This window comes from Mobula birostris, chromosome X (assembly GCF_030028105.1).
Source record: "Mobula birostris isolate sMobBir1 chromosome X, sMobBir1.hap1, whole genome shotgun sequence".
Classification (NCBI taxonomy): Eukaryota; Metazoa; Chordata; class Chondrichthyes; order Myliobatiformes; family Myliobatidae; genus Mobula; species Mobula birostris.
The window spans coordinates 49,881,183-49,893,219 of NC_092402.1; the positions used below are offsets into that span (position 1 = coordinate 49,881,183).

The 12,037-nt window shown below is 41.7% G+C and overlaps 1 protein-coding gene across 3 annotated transcripts in view; it reads right to left on the reverse strand.

Moving 5' to 3' along the window:
- Nucleotides 1-6,507: 6,507 nt before the first annotated feature.
- Nucleotides 6,508-12,037, reverse strand: part of nemp1 (nuclear envelope integral membrane protein 1) — a 48,168-nt gene continuing 42,638 nt past the window's right edge. For 2 of the 3 annotated variants that reach the window (XM_072249865.1, XM_072249866.1), the window contains exons 8-9: nucleotides 10,282-10,455; nucleotides 6,508-8,001 (exon numbers count right to left, since the gene is read on the reverse strand). In XM_072249865.1, the coding sequence (XP_072105966.1) occupies nucleotides 7,872-8,001; nucleotides 10,282-10,455 (304 nt within the window). In that variant the 3' untranslated portion in view covers nucleotides 6,508-7,871. The remainder of the gene's footprint in view (nucleotides 8,002-10,281; nucleotides 10,456-12,037) is intronic. The other variant, XM_072249867.1, reaches the window with a different exon arrangement.

Genomic DNA, 12,037 nt, shown 5'->3' on the forward strand with positions numbered 1-12,037 from the left:
CCTTTCATATAAGTTTCCAAGTAATCTATTTTATTTCAATTGCATTTGCTGCCATCAAGTTTAAATACGCAGTACTAGTGCATATTGGTTCGGGTGCATACTATTTACGAAACATAATGCTCACTCACCCAAGGTTTTCCTACAGTCACAACTGTAGGTGTCTGGCACCGCAGTCTGTCAGCTCTCCAAAGTCCAAACTATACCTTTCTCGCCTTTTGCTTCCAATATCCTGGAAGTTTAAATTTATATCACTTTTGAGCAGTCTTGGAGCAAGGCAAAACTGTAGATTGGTTTATTGTCACATGTCCCAAGATTTTGCATGCCACCCATACAGATCATTCATTCCAAAGGGCCATCATTGCTCCCTTCAGAGAGCAACTAGGGATGACTAATAAATTGCTGGCCAATTCTGCAACTATACCATAAATAGTATCTGCATCAGACAGTCCTTCCAGGTGAGGCAACACCAGACATCCCACCCTGCAAAAACTCATTTCAGGGAGGTAGCATCACACCCCCCCCCCCACCTCCGGTCGACCTCCAAGGGTGTATGTATACAGGACATTTGATTATGAAAGAACACAATTTATTTGATCACATATTGAAACTATTTACACACACATTATAAATATTTTTTTCCCTGAATAGCTTGCCTGTGTGCTTACACACCTGGAATGGCAGGTTATGCTCAATGATAAAAGATGTAAAGTACACCTCAGCTCTAGTGACCTTCTCTGTCAGACTTTGGTTTTCTGCTGAAAAGAACTGTGAAATACTTGAGCAGCCTTCCCTGCGCTTAGCCTCCCTAATATGTTGTGGTCCCTAAAAGAAATAAAAGTATAAGGTGTATCCTTATTATATTGTCTTATGCAGAAAATGTGACATTAAAATATGTACTTATATAATCATGGAGTCTTTTTTTTATTCTATTACAACTTTAAGCAACAAGGAGTTTGGCCTCATCACATAGGACATCAAGACAGTAGTTCCTTAGCAGCTAGCCAGCTAGGTTAAATAACGTTAGCTATGCTAATGAACGAATGTCACCTGTTAAACTCACCTCAACATGTCTTTTACAGTCATTTAACCCACCGTGAGCAATAGAAAAGTCACTGTTGCAAACAGTGCAGCGAGCAACACTGTCATTATTTTTGACCCCTATTAGGCAGGGGTACACTTTAGTGTAGTCTGGGGTGAAGTACGTTTTATATTTTCTTTTTTTGGAACACTCTGCCATGGCGCTGCAAGACACTAAACTGAACTGATGGACAATGAAAGAGAGAGAGGTCGACTGTAAAGCCTGCCCACAGAGAAAACTGATAGGTCTACTTAGCACAAAGAGAGACCTCTCCCTCTCCCTCTCCCTCTCCCTCAAAAAAAAATCAATTTCCGGGATATTGTATATAATTTGCGGGTGTCAGGGGGCCGCTATTAATATGTGGGAGACTCCCGGAACTTCCAGGAGAGGTGGGATGTCTGCAACCCTTAAGCTGCAAATCTGTTTGGGGTCATCTATTGTATTCAGTGCTCCTGATGTGGCCTCCTCTACATTGATAAGACCCATCGTAAATTGGGAGACTGCTTTGTCGAGCACCTCCACTCCAGCCACCAAAAGCATAATTTCCTGCTGGCTAACCATTTTAATTCCCGTTCTGACATGTTGGTTGAGGACCTCCCGCCACGATGAGGTCACTCTCAGGGTGGAGGAGCATATTCCTCATATTCCGTCTAGATAGCCTCCAACCTGATGATATCAACATCAATTTCTCCTCCAATATAAAAAAAATCCATCATCTTTTATTCCTCACTCTGATCTTTTAACTCTTCTCACCTGCCTAGTATCTCCCCCTAGTGCCCTTTCTTTCCTTTCATCTATGGTCCACTCTTCCCTATCCACCTGGTTTTACCCATCTCTTTATAGCTCTCCTCCTTACCCTCCCCCACATTTTTATTCTGGCATTTCCTCCTTCTTTTCCAGTCCTGAAGAAGGGTCTCAGCCTGAAACATCAACTGTTTATTCATTTCCATAGATGCTGCCTGACCTGCTGAGTTCCTCCAGCATTTTGGGTGTATTACTTTAGACTTCCAGTACCTGCAGATCTTCTTATATTTATGATCTGCATTAGGTTTTGTAGAATAAGCAAAACAGCAGTGTCCTTCCCCCGGCCAATCTCCCCTAGTTACATTCAGTCAACTACAAAGAGCAGGCTACATTACTTGCATATATAACTCCAGCTTCCCGAAGAAGACATTCCATTCAAAGTTCGATTGGGAGGACAGAGAAAAAGACTAGGCTCAAGGATGTGCTCAAAGGCTCCTTGAAACTAAATATCTTAAGATTTCTTGGAACCATTGCTTCCTGACAGATCAAAGTGGAGTTGGATGATTCAGGATGGTACTAACTATGGAGAGCGATTGCTGCCACCTCCAATGGGATCCCACCACTAAGCACATCTTTCCCTCCCCCCCCCCTCTGCTTTCCACAGGGATCGCTCCCTACACGACTCCCTTGTCCATTCGTCCCCCCCATCCCTCCCCACTGATCTCCCTCCTGGCACTTATCCTTGTAAGCAGAACAAGTGCTACACATGCCCTTACACTTCCTCCCTTACCACCATTCAGGGCCCTTCCGGTCCTTCCAGGTGAGGTGACACTTCACCTGTGAGTTGGCTGGGGTGATATACTGCGTCCAGTGCTCCCGATGCGGCCTTCTATATATTGGCCAGACCCGACGCAGACTGGGAGACCATTTTGCTGAACACCTACGCTCTGTCTGCCAGAGAAAGCAGGATCTCCCAGTGGCCACACATTTTAATTCCACATCCCATTCCCATTCTGACATGTCTGTCCACGGCCTCCTCTACTGTAAAGATGAAGCCACACTCAGGTTGGAGGAACAACACCTTATATTCCATCTGGGTAGCCTCCAACCTGATGGCACGAACATTGACTTCTCTAACTTCCGCTAATGCCCCACCTCCCCCTCGTACCCTATACACACATTCTTTCTCTCACTCTCCTTTTTCTCCCTCTGACTATACCCCTTGCCCATCCTCTGGATTTCCCCCCCTTTTCCTTCTCCCTGGGCCTCCTGTCCCATGATCCTCTCATATCCCTTTTGCCAATCACCTGTCCAGCTCTTGGCTCCCTCCCTCCTCCTCCTGTCTTCTCCTATCATTTTGGATCTCCCCCTCCCCCTCTCAAATCTCTAACTCTTCCTTCAGTTAGTCCTGATGAAGGGTCTCAGCCTGAAACGTCAACTGTACCTCTTCCTCGAGATGCTGCCTGGCCTGCTGTGTTCACCAGCAACTTTGATGTGTGTTGCTTGAATTTCCAGCATCTGCAGAATTCCTCTTGTTTGCGTTATTATGGGGAGAACGTACTAACTACTTACAGACAGCAGCTGGTGGTGTAAGGCATTATGCTAGCCCTATGCTACCGTGCCTTGCGATGCAAGGCCTATAACATGTAACCCTCTGGAATTATATGTCATAGTGCAGAGTTCCAGTTTTTTAAAACCATCTCCCAAACTGCCTTTTGGTCACAAAGCATATAGCATAAGGGGCCCAAGACTGCTCTCAATACTCCAAGTGAGGCTTCACCAGTGCCTCATAAAGCTTCAGCATTACATCCTTGGTTTTATATTCGAGATCTCAAAATTAATGCTAACATTGCATTTGTCTTCCTCACCATCGACTCAACCTGCAAATTAATCTTTAGGCAATCCTGCACGAGGACTCCCAAGTCCCTTTGCACCTCAGAATCTTTAATTTTCTCTCCATTTAGAAAATATTGTACTCTTTCATTCCTTCAACCAAAGTGCACGACCATACACTTCCCGACATTTTATTCCACCTGACACTTCTTTACTCACTCTCCTAATCTACGTCCTTCTGCAGCCTCCATGATTCCTCAAACGGTACCTGCACCTCTACCTACCTTCGTATCATCTGCAAACTTGACCATAAAGCCATCACTTTTGTTATCCAATATAAAAAGATTCAGTCCCAACACCGACCCCTGTGGAAAACCACTAGTCACCAGCAACCAATCAGAAAAGGTTCCCTTTATTCCCATGCTCTGCTTCCTGCCAATCGGCCACTGCTCTATCCATACTGGTACCTTTCTTGTAATACCCTGGGCTCATATCCTGTTAAGCAACCTCATGTGCAGCACCTTGTCAAGGGCCTTCTGAAAATCCAAGTACACAACATCCACTGATTCTTCTGCTTGTTATTTCTTCAAAGAATTCCAACAGATTTGTCAGGCAAGATTTTCCCTGCTTGTTATTTCCTCAAAGAATTCCAACAGATTTGTCAGGCAAGATTTTCCCATGAGGATACCATGCTGACTTCAGCCTCTTTTATCATGTGCCTCCAAGTACTCCAAAACCTCATCTTTATCAATCAACTCCAACATCTTCTCAACCACTGAGGTCAGACTAACGGGCCTATAATTTCCTTTCTTCTGCCTCTCTCCCTTCTTGAAGAGTGGTGTGACATTTGCAATTTTCCAGTCCTCCAGAACAATGACAGAATCTATTGATTTTTGAAAGATCATTCCTAATGCCTCCACAATCTCTTCAACTACCTCTTCTAGAGCCCTGGGGTGTAGTCCATCTGGTCCAGTTGACTTAACTACCTTCAGACCTTTTAGCCACCCAAGCGCTTTCTCCCTAGTAATGGCAACTGCACTCACTTCTGCCCCCAACACTCTCAAATTTCCAGCATACTGCTAATGTCTTCCACACTGAAGATTGATGCAAAATACTTACCCTCAGTTCATCTGCCATTTCCTTGTCCCCTGTTACTATCTCCCCAGCATCATTTTCCAGCAGTCTGATATCTACTCTCGCCTCGTTTACTCTTTATATATCTGAAAAATTTTTTAGTATCCTCTTTGATACTACCAGCTAGCTTTCCTTCATATTACATCTTTTTGCTCCTTATGGCTTTTTTAGTTGTCTTCTGTTGGTTCTTAAAAGCTTCCTGATCATCTAACTCCCCACTAATGTTTGATCTATTATATGCCATCTCTCTTGCTTTATGTTGGCTTTGACTTCCCCTGTTACTCACAGTTGTGACATCCTGTCTTTAGAATATGACTACTTCTTTGGGATGTATCTATCCTGAACCTTCTGAATTTCTCCCAGAAACTCCAGCTATTGCTGCTCTGCCGTCATCCCTGCTAGTGTCCCCTTCCAATCAACTTTGGCCAGCTCCTTCTCATGCCTGTTATTCCCTTTGCTCCACTGTAATACCGATACGTCTGACTTTAGCTTCTCTCTCTTAAATTGCAGGGCAAATTCTATCATATTATGATCACTGCCTCCCAAGGGTCCCTTTACCTTAAGCTCCCTAATCAAATCTATTTCATTACACTACACCCATTTCAATATAGCTGATCTCCTTGTGGGCTCAGCTACAAGCTGATCTAAAAACCCACCTTGTAGGCATTCTACAAATTCTCTCTCTCTCACGATCCAAAATCAGCTCCAACATGATTTTCCCAATCTGCTTGCATATCGAAATCCCCCATGACTATCATAACATTGCTCTTTTGACATGCCTTATCTATGTCCTGTTGTAATTTGGAGCACACATCCTGGCTACTGTTCGGAGGCTTGTAAGTAACTCCCATCAGGGAGTTTTTACACTTGCAGTTCCTTAATTCTACTCACAATGATTCTACATCTTTTGGTCCTATGTCACCTCTTTCTAAGGATTTGATTTCATGTTTTACCAACAGAGCCACCCTAGCCCCCTCTGCCTACCAGCCTGTCTTTTCAATACAATGTGTATTCTTGAATGTTAAGCTCCCAACTCTATTCTTACAACCACAACTAGTGATGTCCATAATGCCTTACCTGCCAATCTAACTGCACTACAAGAGCATCTACCTTATTTCGTATATTGCGCATATCCAAATATAACATTCTTAGTCCTATATTCATCACCCTCTTCGATTTTGTCCCCATTACACTGCAACTTATCCCATTGACTACAATTTTGCCCTATCATCAGCCTCTTCTTGATAGCAGTCTCACTACACACCGCCTGTGTTTGTAAACCAAATATCCCATCCCCCTGCCAAATTAGTTTAAACCCTCCCAAACAGCTCTAGCAAACCTGCCTGCAAGGATATTGGTACTCCAGTTGGAGGGTGGCTTTGTTACCCACATGAATATTTTACTATTTGTAAGGCAACACGGATGGAGAAAGCTGGAGTGAGGTTTGAGTGTACTGTAGCTGTAAATGAAGACTCCATTACATGTCTGCCTTTCTTATTAGTGAGCCCCTTGATATACAGCACCTCTATCACTCTCAGATCACGGCAAAGACATTTAACATCAATTACTGTAATGCAAATACTCCCATATTGCTCAGTTAACTCAAAAGAGGTAATAGTGCAAATACTGTACATGAGTTCAGATAGACTCCATTTGGATACTGGGTAAAGCATTAGAGATTTTAATTTTGAAAACGAGATCAAGATTCCTTTGCCCCTCTTCCTCTCCCAAGGATCATACCTAAGATCCTATCAATCCTAAAGTGAAAGATTCTGATTTGCAGCAACAGTGCTTTCTTTCCCATCAAGCAGCAGCCTCACTATAGAATGAGTAGCAAGGAAAATGCCCTCTGGAAATACTGTTTACAGGGTTAAGTTTCCACTCATTTTTGTATTTCCAGGACATTGAAGTCAAAGCAGAGGGTGGATTGAGAGTGCAAAAGATGCCAATAATCATAAAAAGTTACATAAACATATGCCAACTATTGAGGCAAAGGAGACCTTGGTTCTGATATACACATCTAGAGAGAATGTGACAGGAAATAATTTTATTTTTGGTTTCAGCTTCCAGTCTTCCATCTGCTTGGCAAGAACAGATAATGCAATTTGGTACAGATAATTAATGCTCCCTTGTTTTGAAGCAATAAGAATGGACAATACATCTATGAGACCGATTGGTGTACCATCATGCATAGAACTCCTGATAAGATAAAACTGCACTAAACAGGGCAAAATAAAATATTATTTATACTGTACTTCTATTTGAAAAGCAAAGAAAGAGTTTTGATCATAGAAGGTAGTCTTTGCATAGTTGCAAATTACCAAAGTCTCATGGACTTTGGTATGACTTGGTTTGACTTGCAACTCCTCAGTTAATATAGTTAATACTTACATTTTCAGCCACACAGTTGTAATGTCAAAGTACAAAGCAGAGAACATTAAAATAAATAGAAAAACAGTGAATCATTTACTTTTAAAACCAAATAACTACAACAGCAAACTTAGTCAACAAATTGATTAAAAAAAGGTAAACAACGGTTATGTGAAAAGTTAACCAAGCCATGGAAACATCTCCAAATATTTTCCTTTCCCTTTGTTTAAAGGAGCCAGACTATCTAAATGTGACTTTTTCCATTCCAATAGCACTTTATAGAAGCTATTGTTTTCAAATGTAGTCATGTGTTTCCTGGCTTTCCTGAATTCCAAGCAGTGCATCAAGTCAGATCAATTATTTATTAGAAAAACACAAATATCCAATGGGAGACTGAATTCAGAGACATAAAACACTTACTGCAGCTGTTTGATAAATGACCCTTGCACCATGGGTGCATGACAGCTACATACATACAATATCAGTCTCCAACACTTTGGGTCCAATCTGGATAAAGATTACATCCATACTGAAGTAATCGCCAAGTGGACTGAAGCAATATTTCGTGTCTTCTTATTTATTTTGATCATCCAGGTCTGGAGTCAAACAAGAAGCATTATAAACAGTTTCCTTCTCCACAGAAAGAGGTCTTGTCTTTGATTGCTCAGAATGATGAACATTTTCCACCAAGTCCCAGTGTCAATATTCTTTTTCATAAAACGTTAGTACCAAGGTCAGTGTTATCCTCTACATCAAGAATGCTGCCTAGACCGTACTGTTGTTCATGAGCATAAATTTCATTAGGATTGAGGTGACACTCCCCGTCAACAAAGTCAGCAAATCTACAAGCAAGACAAAACCCTACAGTCACTTCAATGTTCCAAACTCAAGAGCAATTGAAATATTGTCAGTAACATGCACTTTATATTTTTCAAAACTCTCAACATAATATTTCATGGTGTTACAAAGAGTACACAGTTTTCTTTTGAACAAAAACATAATAAGTTATCAATTTCCCTCCTCTTCTCCCAGGGTATAAATTAACATATTGTCAATTTTCAACCAGCCACCCTCTAAGTGTGGTTAGTGTCAGTGAATTGCTCAGCACAGTACAGCTGCTCAACAATACATCTGAACCTCGTGTTTCTCTTCTTTGAATGTCCACTGCTACAGATCGCCAATACACAACACAGGAGACGAGTCAGAAGTAGGCACCCTGGCAAATAGTGTCCTCTGCTTTTTAATGGGAATGGAGGTACCAAGATCAGCTCACACACAAGACAGTGGAAATCAAACCTTCCTGCCTTTATTGACCTGCTCTCTCACAAAGCAGTGTACTCCCAAATAAGTTTACAAAGCTTCAAGATACTTTGACTACAGGGAATATAATTTAACAGATAGTGGTAATAGACCTCTCGATAAAGCCAAATTACCTGGAAGTCAAAGCCCAATCACATTTCATTGACGAGTATCCAACATCTCTTTATAGATACATGCTGCTTTACATACACCTTTTGTGGAGATGGGAAATTTAGTAGGCAGCTGACTTTAGCTTAGAGACAAGCCCTATATTTTTTTTTGAAAGAAAGTTCGACTCAAGAGCTTGAGGAATTCAGCAAGCTTTTTTGAGATGACAAAGATAGTTGCTGTAGGGAGAACCAAGATTCACAATGGGACAATTGGCAGAGGAAATTGTCTATGTTCAAGGAGGAAGGAGATTTATATCAAATTCATGCTCAGAGTATGGACATTCATGATGCTGAAATTGGCCAGTCCAAATAAAAACATTTCAAACAAAGTGCTTCAGGATGCACAGAGTGACAGAATTCAAGTTAGTGTCAGTGATTGCACCTCATACTCCAAGCTCACCTGTGCAAAGGAAAAAGACCTTCTCCATGAGGGGTAGAAAGAGAAAGAAAGAGAAAAGAAAAAGTCTCAGATCTACTTGAACCCACCTCCTAAAGGACAACTTCAAAAGCTGCATTCACATTCGCCTGAAAACACATCACCTTGTCTGTTGACGTGAAAAATTGGAGAAAGTAATTGACACACCTAAGAAACCACATGCTACAGCTTTGATTGTATTCTAATATATAAAGCAATTAAATCTGTTGCATTTGATAAATATCCCAATTTGCCATTATAGCCCTTCGTTCTGGAAATTACTGTACCCAAGGAATGTTGAAGTGTGATTTTTTTTCTCTGAAAAAAAAACTGGCTTCCCTGACATTCTCCGACTGGGGATTTCAAACTTCAGTCTAGACGGTGAAATTCTGGCAGATGCAAAAAAATGTAGCACTGTCCCATCTTGAAGCATGACATTTACACCATGTGTATACTGAACAGATCAAGCAATGGCCTTGAACAGTTGTTTACTTTGGGCGCTCTCAGATTATCTACTTAAGGGAAAAATGAGCAATTTGAGGGAAGCTGATCAAATTCATACAGTCCCAATTGTTCAGCGTAGAATCAGGCCATTCAACCCACCATATCCATGCCGACCATTATATTTATCAATGCTAATCTCATTTATTGCATTTGGTCCATAGCCTTGTTTGTTTATTTGTTTTTTCAATGTTGTAAATCTCTGCCTCCACAACCTCCTCAGGCAGAGCACTTCAGATTCCAACGACCCTCTGGGTGGGAAAAAAATCTTCCTCACATCCCCTCTAAACTTTCCACACTTTAGCCATGCTTTCTAGTTTTTGACACCCCCATCAATTCACCCCATCTCCCTCATCAACCCTGAAATCAACATGTTCAATCCTTTCTCATTTCATCTTTTAGGCCTATCTGAATTTTAATTAGGAGTTGGGTGCACAGCTGTTACACAATATGAGCTCCAATCTGCTAAACCAGAGAGCAGAGGTTCATTCACTCCCTACAATTCCTCCACGCACCAGTTACTGGCCTTGATTGTACAGTCAGTGGCAGATAGGAAACCAATGCCTGGGTGCTTCTTTATCAAAGGTAAAACCGGGAACATGGGGTGCTCTTGGCACATTTAACTACCATACAGGGGAAGTGCCGAGAAATGTCTAGGAATAGGGTGTTGCCTTTTTTCTTAGGATGGAGGAAGAGAGCGAAAGTGCAAGAGGATTTAAATGGAATAAGAGCATTACCTCTTAGGTGTTGAAAGTCTGGATACTACTTTCCATGCATTGAACTCAGGGCTGTTGCAATATTTCTGCAGTTCCAGTAAAGCTTTTTGAGTTTCTACTTCTCCTTGCCTTTGAAATTCCTCCTCAGTTAGAAGCCTTCGGGGCTCTGGCTTGTCTCTTAGTTTGAACACTTTCCTAAAATTACAGTATTTAGAAAATAATGAAAGTTCACTAGGTATTTTGAGAGAAAACCTGAGTTTCACACTCCACCCCACCCCTCCTACAACTTCCAAGAGACACTCATGGCAATTGTCAAAACTTTCCAAACTCTTCTCCCCATCCCCTTCGGTAAGTACAAACTGCAGTAAATATGAAACCAACTAAAAAGGGAAACACTTAATCTGCATTGATTAAAAAGGTACTTAATCACATTACTGGGGTCCTTATGAGAACTTGAACTATTTAAGACTCAGTGCATTTCAGGAGCTACTGCACAGTTTCAAAGCTGACAATCAATTTTCTTGTTTCAGTCTGAGGCTAACATGAGAACATCCTTCAAGAGGGTAAACCCATGGAAAGCAACTGGTCCAGAAGGCGTACCTGGCCGAGTACAAAAGACTGGCTAGAATGAACCTCTCGCTTCAGCAGTCTGAGGGGTTTGCTTGCTTCAAGCAGGCTTCATTTATACCGGTGCCGAAGAACGTGGTAACTCGCTTCACTGACCATCATCCAGTAGCACTTACACCCACAGTTTTTTGACAAGGTGATGGAGGGTGATTGATAAAGGTAGAGCTACAGATGCTAACTACATGAGGTGCTTGATAAGCTCCCTCATGGGAAGCTCATCCAGAAGATTAAGATGCATGGAAACTGCGGTGAATTGGCTGTTTGGATTCAGAGCTGGCTTGCTCGTAGAAGACAGTGGGCAGTGATTGAAGAGAATTATTCTAGCTGGAGATCTGTCATTAGTGATGTTCTATAGGGATCTGTACTGGGACCTCTGCTGTTTGTGATGTATATAAATGACCTGGATGAAAATGTAGGTGGGTGGGTTAGCAAGTTTGCAGATGATACAAAGATTGGTGGAGTTGTGGATAGTGTAGATGACTGACAAAGAATACAGTGCAGTATAGATCAGTTACAGATATGGATGGAGAAATGGCAGATCGAGTTTAATCCAGCCAAATGTGAAGTGTTGCACCTTACAAAGATGCAAAGAGACAGTACACTGTTAAAGTCAAGATTTTTAACAGTGTTGATGAGCAGAGGGATCTTGGGGTCCAAGTTCATAGCTCCCTGAAAATGGCTACACAGATTGATAAGGTGGTTAAGACGGTATATGGCATGCTTGCCTTTATTAGTTGATACACTGAGTTCAAAAGTCAGGAAGTTCTGTTGCAGCTTTATAAAACTCCAGTTCAACCACATCTGGAGTATTTCATACAGTTCTGGTCACCCCATTGTAGGAAGGATGTTGAGGCTTTGGAGAGGGTGCAGAAGATGTTTACCAGAGTGTTGCCTGGATTAGAGGGAATGTGCTATAACAAGAGATTGGACGTACTTGGGTTGTTTTCTCAGGAGTGGCTGAGGAGAGATCTGATAGGCGTTGATAAAATTATGAGAGGCATAGAGTAGACAGGCAATATCTTTTTCCAAGGACTGAGATGTCTAAAGCAGAGGGCATGCATTGAAAGTGAGAGGGGGTAATTTCAAAGGAGATGTGAGGAGCAAGTTTTTTTTTAAATATATAAACAGAGTGATGGGTGCCTGGAATGTG